Below are 23,863 nucleotides of genomic sequence, written 5' to 3'. Positions count from 1 at the left end.
ACAAAAAAAAACCACGCCACGCAGACATAACTGATTAATCTGAACCTACAACCTTTATTGGGACTGGTTTTTAAGGTGTGCACAGGAGCAGATTGGAGAGTCAGGAGGGAGGAGGTGAAAGAGAGGAGGTGAAAGAGAGGAGGGGAGGGAGGGGGGGAGGATGTAATGAGAGAGGAAGTGAGAAGAAAGGAAGGAGAGAGTGGAAAGGTCGAGGAGAGACAGAGAGAGAGAGGGAGAGAGTGGGAGTGGACAGCAGCACTTTTGTCTGTGCAGGCCTACAGTTTTTCATAGGTCTCTGGTAGGCTTTTCACACTTGGTCGGAATCTGTCGGGGATCCCCCCAGGGTAATCCCATCCTCTAGAGACGGAGACACAGAGACACAGAGAGCCAGAGAGAGACAGAAGGAGAGGATGACAGAGACACACAAAGACAGACAGAGAGAGGGAGAGAGAGACAGACAGAGAGACAGAGAGAGAGAGAGAGGCAGCAGCTCCCGGTTCAGGACTGAGCTGCAGATTTGGCCACATGAGCGTAAAAAGCCAGGGGAGGCTCACATGGAGTGACAGTGACAGGGGATCAGACAGAGTTGTATCGTGGCTTTCCTCCGCAGTAACAACACTAACAGCCTTTTTGTCTCCACCCATGCTGCTTCATTCCGTCCTCGCTCTCTCGGATTGTGCTTGCTGTGGTCAGATCGTCCTTTTTTATCTATTTATTTACTTATTCTTCTGTCTCGGCGGCACCATCATCATGAAACATAAGGAACACGTGTCGTTTCTCTCTCTGTAGCTCACTGCCTGATTCTCTCCACTGCTGGCAGCGCTGCTGGCCCAGCCTTCCTTCTTGTCATCTCTCTCTTGTTTACTGAAAATTTAATTCCTCCGCCTCTCCCTGTTCCTCGCACGCTCGGAAAAAAAAGGGACCTTTTCGCTTCTACGCTCGGTTGTCGGGGGAATAATGCGAAGGGGAAAAAAACCCCACCAGTGTAATAATGAACAGGTGTATACAGAATGGAAGGTAATCAATATTCCTAATTGGACTAAATGTCAGCGATGTGTTCATCCAATGGCAGACCAGATAAAGGAGGTGGGGGTGTCAGAGATTAATAGAAAGAAGGCAGGATGGGGGAGGAGGAGGAGGGGGGGCACATACATGATGCTCTTCTGAACATTGTTTGTATCCAACAGATGTGATAATGCATTGGGGGTATGGAGGGGGAGGGGCAGGGGGCACGCATACACATACATACATACATACATACGTACACACATACATACACACGCGCTTTACATGTATACATATGCTCTGAACGTTACATACTGAAATATGAAAATTACATATTAATACACATAATAGCTTTTTTTTTTTCCTCCTCGTCGCTCCGTCACTATGATTTGATTTACACGCTGATCTCGGCTGAGCTCTGAACACTCACACCACCACCACCACCACCCATCCACCCATCCCTCCATCCACCCATCCACCCATCCCTCTATCCTGGCTCAGATTCCTCAGGAGCTGGACTCATCCTCTCTGCAGCTGCGCACTCTCTGGGCACAGCAGGCTCCACCCGGCACCGCTGCTGCTGCTGCTGCTGCTCTCTACTTAATGTGCACGACTCTCTAAGCAAAAAACTCTCCATGCATAATCTATTATCCCCGCCGTCTTCCATCTAATATTGCAACCTGGCTCCTTCTCTTTATATATCAGCCGCATTCCTCCCCAACCCACCCACAATCCGTCGCTTGCTCCTCGTGTCGTGTTTAAGTGTGCGCGTCACAGGCCGTGTAGTACAGTTTATAATCACATTCTTAGTTTAATCTATACAATCATACAACACACCTGTAGCCTCTCTACCAGCAACAAGACCCCCACCGCCGTTTTGCATGAGCTAACACATAGAGAAATCTTAATAATATATTCCTAATGCTATACTGTGGTAAGCTGCTATGCTATGGTAAAATTTACGGAATCAGTTCACTGACGAGAGTGGATCTCTGAGGAAAAAAGAAAACAAAAAAGTAAATGCAGAAGAAACCCGATATGAACCTCCCTTCCCTTTTCCTGATTCACTCCCACTGACATCGGTCGATATCATGAATGAGTAATGTCATAGTTGGAGGCGGGACATGTCATGTGTCGATTAAGCAGTCAGCGACCAAGCGGAGGGTGTTGATTGGCTGCAGAGTTCAACAAGGAGTAAATCAGAGCGATCCTCGCTCCCTGGCTGGCTGAAGAGGAGAGCGGGGAGAGAAACCTCTCCAGCAGAAAGGGGAGGTCAGTCCATGAAACATCTGGACGAAAAAACACTGCAGGTAAGAGTATGATGGTGGTGTTTTTTTCCTTTTTTTTCTTTTTTTTTTCTTCTTCTCTTCATACAAGAAAAATGTTCCTTTGCAAAAAATGTTATTAGAAAGGTAATGGGCGTGATTGCTGTTCAGTTCCAGTTCTGGTTCCAGTTCGACAGACACAATAAAACCCAGACCTGCCACCCCCCACCCTCCACCTTCCACCTCCAGCCATTGTCCTGCTGTGCTGATTGGGCAGTGGGAGGGGGGGGGAGCTGTCCGTCATCGCGCACGCGGCCCGCAGAGCCGTCAGCCAGGCGGACTGATGGTCTTGACGGTGTAATTCTGGAAGAGTGGCTGCATGAACATGCCCAGCGTGCCGAACACGCACACAAACACGAAGATCCACAGGAAGAGGCGGTCGATCACCATGGCAACGTACTTCCAGTCCTCGCTCACCTGGGGACAGTGAGGGGCAAGTTAACTTTCAAAATGCAATACATTACATACCTTCACTTTAAAGTAATCTATTACGTTACATAATACTGTCTGCGTAGAGAAACGTATTACTTATTACACTACTTTTCAGTTACTTTAAAAAAAAAGCCAAATACACTGTAAAACAAATAGCCGAGATCTTTTTAAATAGATGAATGGCCTTGGACACAGAGATGAGCAGGCAGACACAAGATCACAGTCTGATATATTATGAGATAGGAATACATATTTCTAATTGTAGGCTCAGTCTTATGAAACATAGCAGACATATAACTTCTATAATGTAGCCCTATATTGACATGAGACAAAACTCTCTTTTTCTATGAGTTGAGCTCAACAAAATATGGCTCATTTCAGTCACCCAGACACTTTGTGGCTATCTTAACACGCAAAGTCCATGTAGATGTGGTCATGCTGGTGAGGAGGGGTTCTTAAAAAAAACTACAAATGCTTCACTTTGGTTGGCGACACGGATTGTAACACATGAGGTGACATGACTGTACTAATCTATTACTGAAATATTATTAGTAATACATTCTTTTTCTCCGTTACGGCTAAAATATTACACATAACCCCCAACGCTGCCTGTGGATGGGGAGGAGGACGAGGAGGATGTTTGGGGATGGAGTGAAGAGAAAGATTAAGGTGAGCAGAACCACAGCGTCTCTCTCTCTCTATCTACTTCTCAGCTCTTCCCTATGCAGAGGGTTAATGGAGGTGAAGGGTTAATGTGAGCGGAGACTCGCTCCGACACACAGCTCTGATGAGGTCCAGCGCGAAGTCAAGGAGGAGGAGAAGGACGCGGGAGACGAGCGAGGGAGAGTGATGGGGGGGCAGAGAGACGGAGGGTGCTGACACTGTAACCCCGGCGATGATGGCTTGAGGAGGAGGAGGAGGAGGGGAAGAGATGACACGCACTGTGCCAGGGGAGGGAGGAGTTTTTAAAGTGGTTGGCATGGCAACGTGATGGCAACCGTGTCGATGATGGACAGAATTACAGAGGACCGTTAATTCCCGTGTCAGTTTCTTTCACTCCGGGCTGGTTCCCTAACATGCCTCGAGGACGAGCAATAAAACACACCGCACTCGCTCCGCTGTCTCGGCTCCTCCATCCCAGCGCCTCTCCAGTTGTACTCCTTCTCTATGCACACGTCATGCCGCTGCTATAATTACATGTCTGCGTTGAATATTCAGTGGGCTGCGATTGCGTCACCAGATCTGTCTCCTCAGCTTATGCTCCGGCGTGGTCCCCCATGCGTCTCGAATGGCAAAGCGAAACGACACTGCTGCATCATCACTATAACTTGATATGACACCGAAAGGGGACGGATCCGTGCTGCTCTGGGTGCTTTATGCTATGATTTTTATCCACACAGAAACGGATGATAACTCAGAGGGGAGCCTGAGCGATACATTGGCAGGCGGGTATGTTCAGCTGGAACATCAGCTGAACATGAAGTGTCTGCTGGCAGCAGATTGCGAAGCAGTAAACTGCAGCAGTAAAAGGATTTATTGGAAGCATCCTGGATCATTTACTTTGTTTTGTTTTTTTTGTTTACCTTTAAAATAAAACTGGTTTTATGTGTTTCATTATTTAAACCTTTATGGGGTTTTTTAACCACCTGGACGCAGGGAGCTCTAAACAAACAACATTATGATTTGCAGTTGTCTATTCATACTTTCAGCAGTCACGGAGCAGCAGGAGCATTTGTTTCTCAAGCTATCCGACCAATACAAGTCCAAGTTTTACTCTCCTTTAGCTCCGTTTGGTTTCTACTAAACCAGAAGTCTCCCCCTGCCATGTACACCAGACTGTTTCTTACTGTGTCTATTTATTGTTTGGTTCTGGTTCATTCTTAGTATAAAAGTATTCATGAAAGCAGCTTTAGATATTTTGTTCATTAGGGGTGGGAGCCAAGGAAACTCTTTGCGATATGCTGAGTACTGTAATAAGATATATTCGGAATATATCGCGATTTATCACCCTTCTTCAACTGATAATTCTGTCCCTAAAGGAAAACTGTGTCATCATCTATACTAGTAAGATAAGGCTTTCAGTCTGTTCATCTCAATACATTGATTTCTGTTGCAGCAACAATGATTGTCAAGCACACTGACTGACCAACACTGTCATAAAGGTTATGGCACCTGATAAAATGAACAGTTTGCATTACAGTCCAGCTTAACTGAATGGAAACGTGTGTATTAATAATAGTCTGTTTTGCTTGAGCAACAGGGGCTACAGGTGTCGTGGTGTGAATGGTGTCACAGAGATAATACAGTACTCACACTCTGATCGTCATCCTCACTCTTCATGTGGTTGGCGATGAAGCGCACTCCTTCCACGGCCTCCTCGAAGCCTGGACAGGCTTGAGCCAGCAGGGCCTGAGTCAGAGCGGGACCTCCTGCTGCCTGCTTCCCCCGCGGCAGGTTTCCGGAGCCCCCCTCCCGGCCCTCCCTCACCCTGTTCAGCCCATCCATGGATCCCCCTCCTGCTCCTCCCAGATCCCCTCCGAACTGTTTAACAGACGCCCGGTTCACGTAGCAGGTACAAGGGTCACTGTCCTCCTTGCCGAACACCCCTGTGGAGGTCCCCCCTCCGTTCCCGCCGGCTCCTCCCAGCCCGAGCCCCACCATCAGGGCCCCTGCCTCCCCGCTGCGCCCGCCCTCCTTCTGTTCCTGGGCTCTTCTTCTTTGGCGCAGCCGCTGGCGCTCGCAGCTGTTCCTGGGCTGGCGCATGAAGAGCAAAGCAGGAAGCTTGTTGAGGAAAACCAGTTTGACCCAAGGGGGCATGGTGTGTGTGGTGGGAGAGCGGTGGTGCACGTTGAGCACGCACACGCTGGTGACGATGGAGAAAGTCACGAGGACCATGGTGAACATCAGGTACTTCCCAACGAGGGGGACGTCCAGTGAAGTGGGCGGGACGATCTTGGAGATCAGCAGCAGGAACACAGTGAGCGCCAGCAGCACGGAGATGCAGAGCGTCATCTTCTCCCCGCAGTCGGACGGCAGGTAGAAGACCAGGATCGCCAGCGAGGTGATGAGCACGCACGGGATGATGAGGTTGATGGTGTAAAAAAGAGGCTTCCTGCGAATGATGAAGTCGTACGTGATGTCGACGTAGGTGGGGTCGGCCGGGTTCTCATTCCGTCTGCCCGGCAGGGCAATGATGTCCCACTCCCCGCTGGGTGTGAAGTCATCCATGCTCGCCACATCGGCGCGGAGCACCAGATCGATCTCGGTGCGGTCATACGTCCAGGAGCGGAAGCGCAGCGTGCAGTTCTGCTGGTCGAAGGGGAAGTGCTTGACCTCGATCTTACAGGCTGACTTATAGATGGCTGGGGGCAACCAGAAGATGCTGCCGTCGTAGGAGACCACGGCGTTGGAGTAGAACGACACCTCGTACACCCCATCAGCGCTGAGAGACAGGGCGGGGGGGGGAGAGACAAAAAGAGGGGAAGCAGGGTCGATGATTTAATTTGTGAACAAAAAGTTTAATGAGAGGCCATGTTTCCCCGAGTCTTGGAACATGACGCATCTTATTATGCAACACAGATTCATTAAAGAGCTCTAGGACACACACACACACACACACACACACACACACACACACACACACACACACACACACACACACACAGATCTTGAGGCTTTTAAGTGTTTCAGGGCAGCAGGGTCACACACACCTGCTTCTACAAACACAAGGAACACAATGAACACGGAGTCTAGACAGGAAACACGGCTCGCAGGTCAAACCGGGTCGAGTTAAACAGCTCAAATTAGACACTCCGGTCAGAAGGCAGCTGACAGCATTAAAGCTGTAGATTGAATTTCCCCTTAACTCAACTTTTGGCAAGAGAACTAATTAATGATTGCTACTGCTGTGAGATGTGAGTTTGATGACTGATGGACCCACCTGCAGAGGTACACTTTAAAAAAAATGCCAAATTTAGTAACAAAATCATATAGCGTCGTCAAAATTAGCCGCTCTGGACCTGCTGTAGACGCAGTGAAGAGGACGCGGAGGATAGCGTGTCGACCCCGGGGTCTGTCTCCGGGATTAACGGGATCACTTTATCGAGAGCTCGGTGGGTCGGGGATCTTCTAATCTTTAGTAAAGTAGGGCCGGGAAAGAGGAGAAGGCCAGACAGATCACTGTACGCTGATGAGCTGATTTACATACTGCAGGCTGACACTCAGTTTCCATTACATTGGGACAAGTGGTCCGCAACATCTTTACCTCCCTCAGACATGCAAATTCTAATTAAAAACAGACAAGACGAGGTTCTGTTTTACGCGTGAAGGCTTGTGTTATACAATACATTACAGTGGGTCTTACATTGCACAGAACTATTTTGGCGTACATGTTCCATATGTTTGAATGTGACTATATTCCTCAGACAGGGTGCTATTTTCACAATCCATTAATCATTAAAAAGAATGGCAGATAAATCAATAAAACAATTGTTAGTTGCAGTCCTACGATGACCTGTGCTCAGGACTGGATTAGCGACGAGGCAAAGTGGCCCCAGAAGTCCAGGGTTAACCGTTCACAGTCAATTATTCTCGGGAAATTTGATAAATTGCAAATTCTGTCTGGGAATTTGTACCTCTCAGGAAAAAAAAAAATCAGCTGAGCTGGGTCCTGCATTTGTGGTCCCAATGTTCAAATATAGTCTTAAGTTTTAATTAAAACTAGATTTATAGTTTATATTGCCTTCCCACGGTGCATATTCTTAAGTAAGTTTAATTAAATTACAGCAGAGTATTCCAGCACCAGAGTCCTAGTTGGTATCTGTGTGCACTGCACCTGATGGTAACTTCAAGATGACAGGGTGCATACACAATGCACAAAGCGTGTGGCCTGTGGATGAGGGTCAATAAGGGAAACAGCAAATGTTTTTCTCCCTGGGCCCCCTCGTAGATTCATCCAGGCCTGCACTGGAGGCAGAATCCAAATGGACAGCTGAGTATGTTAGAATAGCCATTACTCTGGTCTTGTTTGGTCTATTGACTCTTTTGACTGATCGATCATTTAGTCTACAAAAAGTATAACAGTTGTGAAAAAAGCTCATCCCAATTTCCTAGAGCCCAACATGACATCTTAAAATTGCTCCTTTTGTCCAACCAACAGTCCAAAACCCAAAGACTCTTCATTTATTATCATAGAAAAGCAGGAAAATCCTTTTGGGTAACGTAGGCTCCAGGTTTAAAAGAGCAGTCTGCTTGTATATCACTGTTACTGTGACTCATTATGGACAGTTTAAAAACAAATGCTCAAACTCAATACAGCAGAATCAGAGAAATCACCTGTTTTTTGAAAACACACTTTTTTGAAATCCGGTGCCTACATTACCCACAGTGCAAGTTAACCACTGCGTGAGATCACTGGAGACAATTTATCAGATTACGTGCAGCTTCCTCCTGAGCCACACAAGGATCTACGACCTAAGTCCAGTTAACACACTTTAATGTGTTAAATTGGTAAAATTACCCTTTAACAAGCTGCAACCAGCAAATATCAATTGTCAAAAATGGCTGCAGTTGAATTTATTTCGATCGACTAATAGATGCAGCTCTCAACTGTACATATCTAATGTGTCTGCATGCAGCTACTGTATTTTATTTAATGTATTTATATCTAGGTGTGCGGTGCAGATGACTCCATCTTTGAAGTGTCTCGTGAGGTTGGGGGTTCTGTACAGTAACGTAGCATGAGTGATTTGAGCAGATCACAGACACATTCAGTCATGTGTGGCGGACCTGAGTGCGGCACACAGTAGAACTTCTGCCGTTTAATTGATGTCCTTATTCAAAGTGATTAACGGGGGTGGCAGCTGGATCGGGTCACCTGGGACTTACCTTCAAAACATCATCAGTCTAATGTGAGATAAGTACGTGCTTTTGTTGTTGTGCGCGCCTATGAGCCTGTGTGTGTGTGTGTGTGTGTGTGTGTGTGTGTGTGTGTGTGTGTGTATGTGTGTCTCTGAGGGGTCGACAGGACGGTGAGCGAGTGACTCACTTGTTGTAGAGCACCACGTCAGGCAGCCAGATGTGTTTTGAGGGCAGCCTGACCTTCATCATTCCATCAAACTCCTCAGGGACCCAAGTCAGACGATAGTCCTGCCACTCCTGAGGGACAATAAAAAACAAAACGCTTAGTCACTCATCAGCCGATCGCGCTGCGGCAAGAAGACATCTTGGGAGGAGCGGGGAGGAGAAGGTCTGTCTGTCAGTCTGTCGGTCAGTTGGTGGTCAATATGACACATCGCGAGCCACACGAGCCTGAAGAACGTCCTGTACCGACTGTCCTTCTATGCTTACATCATACCTTTAACTGTAAGCATAAGAGGGAGAGTCTACCCTGACCCTGGATGGTCTTTTGAACACTCCCAGCCGCAAACCAATCAGGATGATTAAAATGGGATCTACAGTGAGGCTCTTCCTGTGTGTGTGTGTGTGTGTGTGTGTGCAGCAACCATGTTCCTGTCCTCTGCATAACCTTTTGTCAAAGACAGCATTATCTTGTCCTGTATGTTGTGGGTCAGTCATTGACGCCGCCCCGCGACAGCGTCTCTGTCTGGCTCTTCTATGTTACGGCCATGTTGGAGCTGTAATGCCGGCGCTAGGTCGCCTGCAGTAAGTGTGATGCATTACGGTCATTACAGTCCGTCTTGGCTCAGGAGAGACGTCCTTGGCTCCCCTGCTTACAGACTCCGGGGGATCCATAGAGCACTGATGGCCATTCCACGCTCCGTTACATGTCATAAATCCTAACTTGCTCAGGTGCAGGACTATGTGTGTGTGTGTGTGTGTGAACGTAAGACCAAAAAAAAAAAATTAAAAAAAATGCATGAAGGTATAAACAATCTAATCAGAACGGCAGCATCCATGATGGTGACATCCCAGGTAACTTTCATCTCTTTAATTAGATTTAAATGTAAGTCCAGATTGAACATATATGTGTGTGTGTGTGTGATTCGCTCTAACACCTGCACCTGAACGCAAGTACATACGTTGACGATGTGTGTGCGCGAATGCTTTCTATATACATGTTCTAGCATGTTATAGGCCTCAGCTGTACACATACGACGAGCCAGCCATGTAGAAGAGGGTCACAGCTCAGTCAGAGTCACATAATCATCTGAGGGTTAGGATAGGTCTCACGCAAAAATCACAAACCACCCAACTGAGTAAAAAGGTGTTTAGCAGCGGCTCCATCGGTGGCCTGTGCTTTAGGTGTAAAACAACTCTGCGTCTCCTGCTCATGAATTTCGGGTCTCTACTCATATTTCTCCTGTCAGATTTGGAGTTTTCGAGGACGCGTATTGTTTGACGTCTCTCTCGCCTCGCTGACACTTCGGCAGTCACGTCAGACCTCAGCGCCGCCGCGCCACATGAGCGCAGGCGGATTAGACTCCACAACCAGTGGGACATATGGACCACAGGGACGCCTCTATGAACCGTCGCTCATATGTTCTGGTCTACTGGTGCACTAACACCGTGGCCTGCGATTACATAATGTACATCAACATGTACAGCGCGGTATTTCAGAGAGAGAGAGAGAGAGTATTATTCAGTGTCCTTTTTTTTATGACTTAAGTTGAGTATTATTCAGTGTCCTTGTTCTTCTTGGTTACATTTGTCACGACCATCCAAATCCAAATCCATGCGGTAAGTGATTACCTTCCACCAACCTGGGAGTAGAACCGCGAAGTCAGATATTTGTGGCTATATTCAAACTGTCTTTCTGCTGTCATCTCACTTCTCTCAGTGCTGCGGAATGTTTACTATGTCAGTATGGTAAGATGAGGAGGAGAGTGGGAAGTCTCACCTGCGTTAGCCAGACATTGGTGGTCATCACCTGTTCTCTTTCATGCTGCAGAAAAAAGAAGATATGCATCACACACGACGATGATTAAAGCGGTGACTCATTACAGCACTCTCAACGTATCGAAGGATGTGTCTTTTTTTTTTTTTTAATGGCATAAAATTGAGGCAGCAAAGCGGAGATGTGCTGACTTTCAGTCTGAGCCAGGCTGAGTCACTGGATCCTACACTTTGCCATATGCAAACTGAAGTCTTCTTTGACTTTGACCCTCCCTGCCTCATCCATGAGCGTGTCAGTCAAACTACACGTCCCCAGCTGGTAAAGCTTTCTGCCAAAAAACATTTCAGGTCCTTGTGCAAAGGTGACTTGGTGACCTCATTAGCTTGGTTTGACGCAAAAGAGTCACAGGGATTTTCATCTCCATAACGACGGGGTTACTGTGTCTTTGACTAGAGCCCAGCTGATATTATCAACAGATAATCAGCCAATCACAGATGGATCAGTAATATAATAATAATATTGGTCGGTTGCTTCCAACTTTAACTGATGGTGTGCTTGTATGGAGTTAAAAGCAGCGTCCTCTTGAGTGCTGTTACAACTGCACTGTACAACTGTTGTCGGCTGTCTACACATCATCACGGATGTCCAGGCTGTTGCTACGATTTCACCCGGCATCTAGTGCTTATTGATTGAAAAACGGGAAGGGGATGATGTAATGGATCTTGAAGAGGGAGGGGAAACTACCACTCATCCCTGAATGATTGGAAAGCTCGTCTGCAATCTGCCTGGAGGTGGCTGGATGACGAGAGGTTCCATCTCTGGTGAGACAGCTCACAACTTTAACTCAAGCTTTTTATTTTACTGTTATCTTTTGTTAAGATGTTGGAAATACAAATATATAAATCAATGAGTCCATCAGTTTGGCACATTGAAATACTGCACGCCCGAAAGTGCAATCAGAAAAGACCTTATGGGGATGAATTTCTGATCTCCAAAGTCATTGAAAACATTATAAATCAGCTTGGGTGAGTAGATTTTAACTTACAAAACTGCTGTCTTCCATAAAATCTGGTGATCAGATGGGGCCACATGAGCCACATGATAATCAGACCGACTTGATGTTTCCTGGGATTCACATCATTAGGCAACTTCACTTTTCAGCCTGAATACAAACCATTTTTTTGCGGAGTCAGGAAATGATTTCAGTGTTAATTATCCGGCAGCGGCAGCAGCCTTACTTTGTGCGCCACACAAAAGCCCTCTGAACGTAATTAATGTCATCTCTTTATGCAACTGAATTGAAAAGCTGAACGCCACACTGTATCATTGTGTGCAAAAGTGCACGCAAAGATCCAGACACACAGACCGGGGCGTGTGTGCACTCACCACGCTGATGAGCTGGGCCAGCGACACCATCAGCTGCACGGTAACCAGCTCGGAGCCATTAGTCGCAGGACGGATCAGTTTGTTGTAGTGGGCTGGGTTGAGGAGATGCTCCACCAAGCGCTCCTCTGTGTCTGCCCCGAGGCCTCCTGTAATGAGAACACATTATCGTCACCATCATCTGCCTCTGTCGTGAGACGAAATACACTGAAGCCACGCGCGCCTCTCTCGGCGTTCGTTTGGAAAGGGCTTTTATCGGACCCAGTGTGATCGTTCATCTCTGTACATCTCAGTCTGTGCTTGGCCACTGCCCTCGCTGCTCGCACTGAGAGCGGGCTATCCATGTGTGCTGTGAGTGCAGAGCCTTTTGAACCACGCCGTTACTCATCACTGCCGGCTGGAGCACGTCAGCACAGCTCGATACACACTTCTTACAAGATCTGACATCATAGGAGTGAGTCAACCAGTCTGAATGTCTCTATCGCTATCCGTTCTTCCCCGTGCCTCTGTTCTGTCTCCATCCATTCTCCTCTGCTGCGCTGCACTTCTCCCCAACTGCCAGTCTTCTGTAGCTTTAGGTTGTTTTCACTTCATCTCTCACTAGTCCCCCCCCCCTCCCCCCCTCCTGTCCGCCACCCCTCCATCTGTAGTCGTAGCCGTGTGAGTGGACGAGTTCGGGCAGGGCTGTCACAACACCACACGCAGGACGGGAGGCGCTTTACTGAGCGACGCGACGCACAGAGAAAAACAACTGCTCTGCACCTCCTCCTTCCCTCCTTCCTTCCTTCCTCTCTCCCCCTCATGCTAGTCACTCCTGGTCTCCCCGGCATCTGCTCGCTCCTGTGCGGCGTCTTTTCCAACTCGCAATCCCCTCACACGTTCCCCCTGGAGATAAACACAGGCTGCTCGCTTGCCACCGATGTTGTCATATTCAAACCTGCTTCTTGAGAGGCTGTTAGCGGTGCAGGAAAACAAACATGTCAAAGCTGATCCCAGTGAAGTCAAAGGTCCAGTGTGTGGGATTTAGTGGCATCTAGCGCCGCTGTTGCAGATCGCAACCAACTGAACAGTCCTTGTCTGGGCCACTGTTAATTGTTAATAAAAGTTACATCGCGCACCTTTAAGGATAAATCTTTTCAGTATGAACGATTTCTTTTTACGAGAGTGTTCTAGTAAACAACCATTATAGACTATAACAGATGATAGAAAAACAATATAAATGGAAAAAAAAATCAATAAAAAACATCGCACAAAGACTCCAAACAAAACCCCGACCACTTCTCCTTCACCTTTAATATCTCCTTTCACATGCATCACGTGCACAAAACTAACAGGAACTGAATTAACAATTACTGGGACACCCATCTACATCTACAGACAGGTCATTTATCCAGCAAGAGTGCCACACAATCCGTAGTTCCATCTTAGATGTGAGGATTTGCTCTGACACGTTTTCTATCGTCAAATTCACTTTTCTGGCATTCTCAAGATGCATTTGTAAGCTTTTCCACCCACTTACATCTGTGGTCACTTCCATATTTATACTAGGGCTGCACCAAACGGTTTAAGAGTCACATTGTGATTATTCTGACCAATGATTGCGATGATTCACACACACATATTTAACTTTTATGTAATTGTGCAGCCTTAATTCATACACAGATAAATACTATAATTTCACTTCATCACATTAGACTGTGATAGCTTGTGACAGCATCCTCCAGAGGGGTGACAAATTAAGGGAAAACACACAATGTGTCACCTGTCTACAAGTACAGCTGGAGTCCTACATGACCTGTCAAGCTGATTAAACACATTTCTTTATATAAAGTCATTCACTTTATGCACAATTTTGAAAACACTGCATTTCAATTCAAGCATTTTCAACGATTTCCAGCATCTGTAGATTTGCATTTGCATTTAGGGCATTCAGCAGACGCTTTTGTCCAAAGCGACTTACGATTCGTACGTTTGTCACAAGAAAGAAACCACCACACATCACCGTCGATAAGGTAAGAATGAAAAAATAGACACAATTTTCAGGGCCCTCATCTGAGCATCGTAGCTGCTGGAATGAACGGATGCATTTGTGGTAAATGTTGGAATTTGTTGCATGGGTGATTATTATATATTATTCTGCCTGCGTCTCTGAACGTCTCTGAGCTCCTCTGACACTCGGTCCTCCCCCTCTTATCTCCCCCCCCCCCCTCCCCTCCCTGTTGCCCTGTAGCTGCTGTGCTCACTGAGCAGGAATGATAGCCTCTGTCTCTGGATCAATGAGGACTCTATTCATGACCCGTAAACTAAACATGCAGTTCCTTCGCTCCCCCCCCGCCTCCCCCTTTTTTAATCTCCTGTTCTTTTCCCCGTCTCTTCTGTCTCATTTTCTTTTACACTCCCTCCGTCTCACCATCATCCGAGCCAGCCCCATATTTCCTTCTCGCTCCCTTGACTGTCTCCATCGCTCTCTCCTTCCTGTTATCTCCATCTTCCCCGACGCTGACAGCCGCTGTCCATTTATTGCCCCTTCCCTCGCTAATCCGGCATCATCAATACACATCCCTGTCAGCACGCGTGTGTAGCGGCCTGGTTGTTTATTGTGCACAAGCGCCGGTTTTTCTTTTTTTGTGCATGTACATTGCGCGTGTGTGCCTTTTTTTGTGTGTGCGCACATTCATGAGGGAAATAAGCATTACTGTCTGCTTCTGAACCATATGAGTAATGTATATTATTCCCAGAAGCACAAAGCAATAACACTGTCGGATGAGACAGAAAGCTAATAACAGTTCACTTAAACAATGATGAAGCAGGAAAAAGGCCGACGTTTCCATCAGCTTGTGATGCAAACGGCGGTTTCACGCTCAAACTGACGAGACGACGACTTGAAGGTCTCGTTGAGTTGTCGAAAGAATATTCAGTCTGAGAAGGTGATCATATTTGCTTTATATTGTATTTAAAGGAAGCACATTTAAAGCTGTTATAAAACAATACGTTGCACCTTAACCAAACCTTAAAGGAGATATATTATGATTTATTTTTTGGTAACTACTAGAACACGTTTACAAGCCTCAGTGCACAACAGCACATCAGTTCTCTCATCCCGTCCAGTGCTGCAGCTCCGTCTGGAACACTCTGTTTCAGCTCCTGTCTCTTTAAGGCCCGAGCCAGCACCGCTAACGACAACAGAGCAGCTGCGCTAAATCAATTCCTACATGCCGAACTAGCCGCTGCGTACAAAATGATGCAAATGTGCGACGTGTGATGTCACAAAGTCTCCGAATTAAAGCCGGGACCACAGACGAGGCGTCTCAGGAGCAGCGTTCTCCGTGGGAGAGAGGAGCTTTTGTCGGTGCCGACTTTAACGTTCAGGATCCACATGCGCAGGGGCTTAAAATAAAACACTAAAGGATGGGAAAGGAGAGGAGAGAGAAAAAAAAAAAAGAAAAGGCATGACAGGGTGAGAGCTGATTCACTTCTTTAAAAATCTTATCGTCTGAGTAGCTGCATCATTTATTCATCTCGTTCTGTTCTTTAGAAAACAGCACCGTCAAGCTTCAACGGTGAGCGATCGATAAAGATGAGCCAACTTTGCAAGGAGCCAGAACAATGTCCAAGGCCAAACAGATTCAGCTCATTGTGTGCAGATAGCACATTCAAACATCGTCCTTCAGCCTTTGCTTCCTTAGTGTCTCTTTGACGTTGGGATGCCTCAAATACGCCACCACACATTTCAACAGGAACAAGTCTTTGACAACTCAAGATCTTTTTTTTTTTTTTAACAGAAGCTTAACACCCTGACGTAGATGGTGACGCACATTAAAAGCATTATCTATTACAAAAACACAATAACTAAGTTGGAGACCTGTGCGGCCTTGCCTCACACCCTGAGCCTCTCTACTCTCTGCTGTTTTACTGAAATATTTGCACGCATGAGCGCAGGATATGGTCCAGACTAATATTTTATGCCACCGAGACAAATTAGGGACCCGAACAGCGCGTGTTAGTCTGTTCTGGTTTTTTCTTATCTCCTGCCTTGCAAAAAATATCCAGGCACGCACTCGAGCCTGAGCGCTGCACAAAACATGTGAACCGGGCTGCTCGTCTCCAGCACTTGCTTCTAAACAAAGACTGATCTCCCTCTCTCTCTCTCTCTCTTTTTCTGTCTCCACATGGTAGTCTGTCCGTCGCGCTGGAGGCCGAGCTGAGTGGTTATAATGTTGCTGGTAGCTCAGGTTGTATTCTGGTTGTTTTCCAGTGCAAATATTGCAATCTTAATGTGACACGATGAATATTTCAGCAGGGCTCCCCATTAGACTCCGGAGCAATGGGAAGCTACACACCGCCATGCATGTACAAACGCACACGCATGTCAGCGAAAGGGCGCCGGAGGAGACGAGACTGTAGCCGCAGTCATGGGTTTTTTTTCCCCTTTTCTTCAACCTGTGTACGTCTCACTCGTGATTTTTACACCATCAGTCTTGCTCGATCACATCAAATCGTCGATCGATACATTTAACGGCATGTGTTCTCTGTTTGCAGATCTACTTAGAGGCCAGAGTCCACACACGCCGTAAAGACAAATGTGGAGAAAATGAGGGCGAAGCGAGCGCTAAATTGAATTATCCCGCTAAGACTATTACAGTGATGATCTCTATTTATACAGCTCGCTCAAATGGGAAAAGGTTGGAGGGAAAACACAGGGTCACTCGCCGCTCTTCCCTCCTCTCCACGCTCTGCCAAAGAGACTTTTTGGCCGCTGCTGGGACCTTTTATGCTGAAATATTCTTAAATCAATAATGGAGAGATCCATTGATCTACTGGCAACACCCAATTGGCTCTGTAGTGCCCATAGAACTGAGATATTAATATTGATCCCTCCATTCAGCCGCAATATCACAGCCCTTCAAAAAACAAAGCCATCTCAGAGTGGACTAACTCAGAGTGGAAGCTTGACTGTCGCCAAATTCAACAAAGTCCACAGTCAAGGAAACTGAGCTGGTGCCATTGTATCCACCAACAATGACGAGGCAACGCGGTTTTACAACAACACCACCGACAAACTCTGTTCATGCATCTACCTCAGCATCTGTTCTCATGGAGAGCACCACAATGCTAATGCTGTTACTAATGCCGAACTTAACCCCCGACACCATCAACAACACAGCTGCTTCAACATTTCGCACCATGCAAATAGCGAAATATTATGTTTTACACACCACATCCAAAGCATATATGTAGATTACACACAACTATGATAACACTAAACTCATTCTCTTTAGACAGACCAAGCGATTGTGTCAAGCTTAATGTAAATCTTAATTCTGGAACAGTAAAAGCGGTTAAATAACAAACTGGGCAAGGCGATATAAGAAAATAAATCATATTGCGATTATTTTGACATATGAGTTTTGAGTTGTATTACATTTTCACGGACAAAAAATGCCGGGGCCTGTGGCGAACAATCACGTTCTCTTGATGACATGATTTGTAGGCCAGAGCTGCTCTGTAGCACCTCAGTCCTTCTTTCATTTATAATAGCATGTTGTGACAGATTTCATGCAATTTGGATATCGTACTTGTAGCTTCCATAATATTTCGATTGATTGTCCAACTTTTCATACATGTTTTTTGTGTTTGTGAATTTCTCCAGAACAACGTTTTAACAGGCTAACTAACGGCTGATGCAATCAATTTTCGGGCAAATGCTCGAGGTCAAACAACAATGAATCGACTGAAGAAAAAAAACGATTCAAATGATCGATTCATCTATTGAAGACGTTTTTCACATCACACACTACATTTGCTGGTTTTGGCTTTTCAATTGAGAAGATTTCCTCCTTCTGTCTAACTAGGACATTTGTAGACGTCACCTCAGAGTCGAGGATCTCATGATGGGCATCCTTCCAAACTGGATGACGTTTCAGCTGGTTGACATGGACCAATTAACGGATTTATCGAGTGAGTAATCTGCTTAATATCTGGAAACAATCATTAGTTACAGTCCGCAAAATATTAACATGTGCAGAGGCAATAATTAAAGACAAACTGATTAAAGTGTGTCAGCAGTGTGTGGGTCGGTTTGTCCAACAATCCAGACACCAAACACCATAAAGAGCAGTTACAATCCATCTCTCGCTTGACAAACAATGACACTACGGTTTTCATTCTAATATTTTGAAAAAAAAACAAAACAACAACAACAACAACATATGGATTGATCCATAGAGAGAAGAGCATGACTTACTGATGTATGGATACACTGAAAAATTAGTATTGACACTTATTGTCAAAAAATACCATCTTAGTTTTTAATATTTTTAAATACATAAGGTATTGTCAACCTAACTGTGTTAAATTCAAGGTAAGTTGAAGAGAACGTGTGATTTTACTAAAGAATCTGCAGTTTAATTAAAGAATCCCTCACATAAAGTGTGGTTTATCTGTACTATTTACAGCCGGAGGAGCTCAGCTGTTGGCTGAACGACGGTATGGCTCCCTCACTATAGCGGTGCATATTTCAGGGAACGCAATAAAATACATCACTTAGACTGCATAATGCCTCCGTAACAGCTATTATTTGAGCTATTATTTGGATACCCATAAATCCTGAGGCTGGTGTTATCACCAGGTCCAAGCCTGCCGCCTGAGAGTAGCACGTGCCCACGAGGGGGGATAGGAGGAGGCCGCCTGTCTGACAGAAATAGACAGACGTATCCAGATCACACTCTGTTTTATTTGGCAGACGACCTGATTGAAATCATCACGTATGTTTTCTCACTTGCCCGCGAGACAAAGCAGCTTATCTTTCTGACAGGTGCATTATCTTGAACACACTTCAACGTGCACCTGCGTCAGCCTCGCTCCAATCTAAGTCCACCTTTTTCTTTTCTTTTTTTTTTTTTCTTTTTAAAATATTCCTCATAAAACTCTTAACTTTCCAAACTCTTATCTGCCTCTTCTCCTCCACTGCTTATGTTTCTATTAAACCTCAGTGCTCTCCCTCTGCTTCCCTCTAATCTCCGGGGCCACACACTGACGCCGCCACTGCTGCTGCTGCTGCTACTACCGCACATTCATTCACACGAACACATTGAACACACACGCGCGCACGCACAATCTCTCGACAAAATCACCCATGAGAGCACACGCGTTGTCACATACAAGCGCGGGGCCCCCGTTGTGTGACCGCCGTGCATTTCTAATCGCAGGACGCGGCCCCTTATCCGCTGATCTGATCCTGTTGCTGCTGTCGCGTATTGGGAGTCGGTCCAAAGAGATAGAGACGGAGCAAAGTGAGAGAGCGAGATGAAGACAGATAGTGACAGATAGACAGAGAGAGAGAGAGAGCGAGAGAGAGAGAGTGAGAGAGGGAAACAATAGGAGGGCTGTTGTAATGTGCAGGTTGAGATGCTGCAGAGATCAGTGGGCTGGAACAGTGCAGCACAAAAGTGATGACAGGCTAAACTGACTGAGCAGAACTTTCTAGACCGTGGCACTGCCAAGGAAATGGTTAGTTGATATTCACTAAGTGCATTCATAGAGCGGAGGACAAAGATAATGGCGCGTGCATGCACTCACAGTCACACATGCAAGGAAGGCCGATTTGGCCGCGCACCAAGAACGCGTCAGTTTTAAAGATTCGGCGGATGAAAAAGATTTTAAAAAAGAAAAGAAGGAAAAAAAGTGAGTACACTTCACGTCCGCTGGCTGATGAGACTGTCGCACAGCAGCGTGCTCCATATCCAGTAACCCCCTGCATCAGGTCAGCTCAGCACCACAGACCTGTTTATTATGCATGGCCTGCAGGGGAAATGACAAGAGACATCCTCCTCACACAACAGGACGGCCACATCCTCACGGCAGCGTCTGGGACAGGTGCTGAAATGTCCTTGAGCGTCCTTGCACAGTCTGTGAGACTCCTCTTGTGCATGTTTGTGCGTGTGTGAACGCCTTACATAAGAAAGAGCTGTTGTGCGTCTGGAGGTGTAAAGTTCTGACCTTTTCTCTCTCTAATTCCATCAGCACCGATGTTTGCTCTGAATATTTTCTCCTAATGTTGAGAAGTCCGTCCGCATCTGTGCACACGTTGTCTTTTCTCAGTTAACACTCGTGTTTGTTTCTTTGCTGGGGAATCTCCTGAATGTGTATCATAAGACGATGCTCCATGTGAGCATCTCTACAAACCGTGTATTCTGCGTGTGTTTGTGTGTGGATTGAGTTTGTAGTCTCTGAGGATGACGCTAATCAGATTTTCTTCCCTTAAGGGAGGATGACTCATTAGTACTCCAGCGCCTGTGAGGCTCCTTAAACTGATATTTCTTGTTGGTAGCATTTTTCTCTTTCGGTGCACGTTTGAACTCAGGAAGTGATCGCTCAGGGAGACCAAAGCTATACACCAAGTTTGGAGCAGTTTAATAAACATGTCATGTTCTTGTCACATTTCATATTCTGTTACTCAGTTCTATTTGTAGTTTTTTTTTTTTTAATTAGTTTTTCATTTGATTTATTTTTGCTGACATTATTTTATTGCTTAGCCTCCTCAGCTATATACGTTTTACTCCTGCACATATATTCTTTAATTCTTTACTGCAACATTTTGTTCAGCATCTTCCATACAAATTGTTTACTTGAGTCCATGCACATTTTTAAAATAATTTCTATGCAATTTGATTACTAAATAACAACAATGACAAGTCAGTCTGCAGAGTCTAAAGTTTGTTCTATCACTGACATCCATGAGTTCAACTTTGGTGAATTTGGTTGTTTCCATGTCTTTATCACCTGCGTCATAGCAGTTACACGCAATATGTTGAAGAGATGTCTGTCAGACAATTTTATTGTTTCCAGAAGATTGATACACATTCTCCAGTTTCAAAGGTTCTTCTAGGTCAAAAAATATATTTCCGTGTTTTCTCTACCCCTACAGAACACGTCTGCATTTCATGCATTCTAACAGTAATCACTGTCTTGTTTTTTCCTGTCTCTGTGTATTTTTGGAATTTCCAAATTAAACATTAACCTAAGCCTACTGTAAACTTATACATACATTTGCTGTTTTTTGTATGTCCACAGTGTGAGGCACTGAATAAATGCGATAGCGATTCATTTCATGTCCAACATCAACTGTGTTTCACGATACTACTCCGATGATCATCGAAATATTCTTAAAATGTATGATAAAAACTAGAATTGTACTAAAACACGCTTAAATCACTTTTAGTGAAAAACAATGAAAGAATCTTAAATAAGTACCTCCAGCACAATTAAAGGATAAATAAATTATGGTAACATCATCTCAAATCTGATTTAACTTACAGTAAAGCAGTGCAGGACTGTACATCAGAAAACTAGACAGTGACTCACATGAGGATATTCACGATCATCTCGATAATGAAATTTCACCACAATCAATTTATTGTGAGTGTTTTTTTTAACCCGATCCTGAATCAATGTTAGTGCCTTGAATACATCTGGATATGGTGCTGGACTTAATGTTGTACATTAGATTCAACCTCTGCTGTCAGTTTAATTATTAGTTGCACAAGTCATCCAACTTTTGCACTCGTCACTAATACGTCATTCATCGTACTCCCTACTCCACAGTACAGTCATGTCTCATTTCTAAACTATAATGACTGTTTTTCTTTCTGATTAATTGGATCAACTATTATGTCCTCCTCTTCTTGCCTCTTTTGTGTTTGTGAGGCAAACGCCACAACACAGTCTGTGTATGCTATAGATTCTGACTCAGATCTGTGTGAGTATCTCAATGTTCTTATTTTTCATGTTTTTGCGAAGTGCATGACGACTAAAAGACGTTTTTATGACTATAACTAAACTCTACTTTTGAAATACTATATGTGTTTTCTTTGTGCGTATGTCTGTGCGTGTCTGTGTGTGTGTATGTGTGTGTGTGCTTCTGCAGCTGGTGCTTGAAATGATAAATGGCAGGTTAATGGAGGTCAAAGCGTTTGGTCTGATACAGTACGTCCTTGTGATTGTCTCTGGATGTAATGTGATGTATTGTAAAGCTCCCCTTCCGTGTGTGCGTGTGTGTGTTTGACAGAAAGAGTTAGAGTGTATGTGTGACAGAGAGAGAGAGAGCAGGAGCATGTTGTCGCCATGGGTGCTGATGAACAGTTAATGTGAGGCAGATGGCCAGGTTCGTGCGTGTGTGTGTGTGAGAGGACGGAGGTGTGTCGGTGTGTGCTGCTACACAGGCAGTGACAAACTGTCCTTTTTCTGCTCAGAGGCTCCGCGCTGACCTCTGCCCTGTCACCACTATGGATTGGCTGCAAATATTAAGGCAGGAGTAATTCACCCAATCAGCTGATGTGTTTCCTCCCGCTTCGCTCGGAGCCGAGCAGAAATTAACACCGAATTAGAGCCAACTTAGGGATGGGGAGCATGTCCAAACACTCGAATTGGCTTTACACTTAACGCGCAGCTCGTCTGTTCCGGAACACACAGCGTCATAAACAAGACTCGTCTGCTCGACGCATGTCCTCCACAGAGACCTGAGGACCATCTATCTGCCAGTGCAGCAGGCTTTTCCCGTACTGCTGCTTGATGACACATCATTTGTCCTCTGATGACAGGATGTAGAAGTTGTTTTAGCTCAACAGTGCCTCTCATTAACCTGCCCACTCAATGCAGGACCTCAGTGTTAATGAGGGAGAGAGAGGGAGAGAGGGGGAGGGAGTGTGTGTGTGTGGGGGGGGTAAGTGGGTGATAAATAACATAACTTCATTCCCTCTCCCCCTTTCTCTCTCTCTCTCTCCCTCTCTAATGTATACTAAGAGAAGATAACTGTGGAGTTTTTTTTCTTTTTTTTTTTTGGAGAGGTGGGTTAAAGCTCTGCTGGAGACTTCTGCACCTTGCTGCGTGTGTTGTGTCATGCGACTTCAGCAAAAAAAAAAAAACCCAAAAAAAATAACAAAAAAAAACACAAGCACTATGCTCTTCAGAAAAACGTGCACAATCCTGTAAAAAAAAGTGCGATTTAGCCCAACAAAAATAACAAAATTTGATCTTGACACAATACACACATGGTGTGTTTGATAAAGTGAGGCCACAATGGACACCCCGCATATAGGGATTTCCATCAAAAATCGCGTTAGCTTCGCATCTGCTAATGCCTCCACACTGTGCGCATGTAATATATGGAGTGGGCAATATTTCTCCACCACATCATCGCGTCGCGCTGCCTGATGCTGTTATGAGAAAGATGGTGACACAGCAACGAAAGAGTCCCCCCTTTTCTCTCTCTCTCCACCACAAACCACTCCTTTTGTTTCCCCCACTCCCACATTACTTTGAAGACAAAAAAAAAAACAAAAAAACATCCAGACACCCCGCACGGTGAGGTGTGTGTGTTTTGTTTTTTGTTTTTTTTTAAATTTGGCCCTCACAAAGGTGACGACGCGAGCATCGACGGAGCTGTCCGTGGAGCCATTATCGCGCACGGACAAGTTACTCACCTCCCGCAATGGCGAGCAGAGCCAGCAGCGGCAGCCAGCCGTCCATCATCTTGCGTGCGTCCGAGCCCGAAAGGTGTTCACCGCGATGGAGAGTGGAGAGGCCACCCTCGAGCGCACCCGCAGTGATACACCCCTCCTCCTCACGACCCGAACCTGCCTTCAGTCTCTACCTGGCATGGTGGCGTCGGGGGCTCTCCGTCGGACCGCGCTTCTTCGGAATAGAGGAAGAGGAGGAGGTGGAGGAGGTTGAGGAGGAGGAGGAGGAGGAGGAGGGGAGGGTTATAAATATCTCGGCGGGGGCCAGGTGAGCTGTGCGCTGGGTCGTGCGGTGCGGGCTTGTCCGTGCTGAACACACCGCGCGCTCAGCGATGCGACGCGCTGGA

General features: G+C 45.8%; 1 protein-coding gene across 1 annotated transcript; it reads right to left on the bottom strand.

Annotated features, from left to right (window-relative positions):
* Nucleotides 1–31: 31 nt before the first annotated feature.
* Nucleotides 32–23,863, bottom strand: chrnb2 (cholinergic receptor, nicotinic, beta 2). Its single transcript, XM_037075733.1, has 6 exons — nucleotides 23,481–23,863; nucleotides 12,004–12,149; nucleotides 10,621–10,665; nucleotides 8,809–8,918; nucleotides 5,076–6,204; nucleotides 32–2,747 (listed from the first exon to the last, which is right to left on the bottom strand). The coding sequence occupies exons 1-6, from the start codon at nucleotides 23,527–23,529 to the stop codon at nucleotides 2,598–2,600; spliced, it is 1,629 nt and encodes a 542-aa protein (XP_036931628.1). The 5' UTR covers nucleotides 23,530–23,863; the 3' UTR covers nucleotides 32–2,597.

Source organism: Acanthopagrus latus, chromosome 17, assembly GCF_904848185.1.
Source record: "Acanthopagrus latus isolate v.2019 chromosome 17, fAcaLat1.1, whole genome shotgun sequence".
Taxonomy (NCBI): domain Eukaryota; kingdom Metazoa; phylum Chordata; class Actinopteri; order Spariformes; family Sparidae; genus Acanthopagrus; species Acanthopagrus latus.
This window is presented reverse-complemented; position numbering and strand designations above follow the sequence as displayed.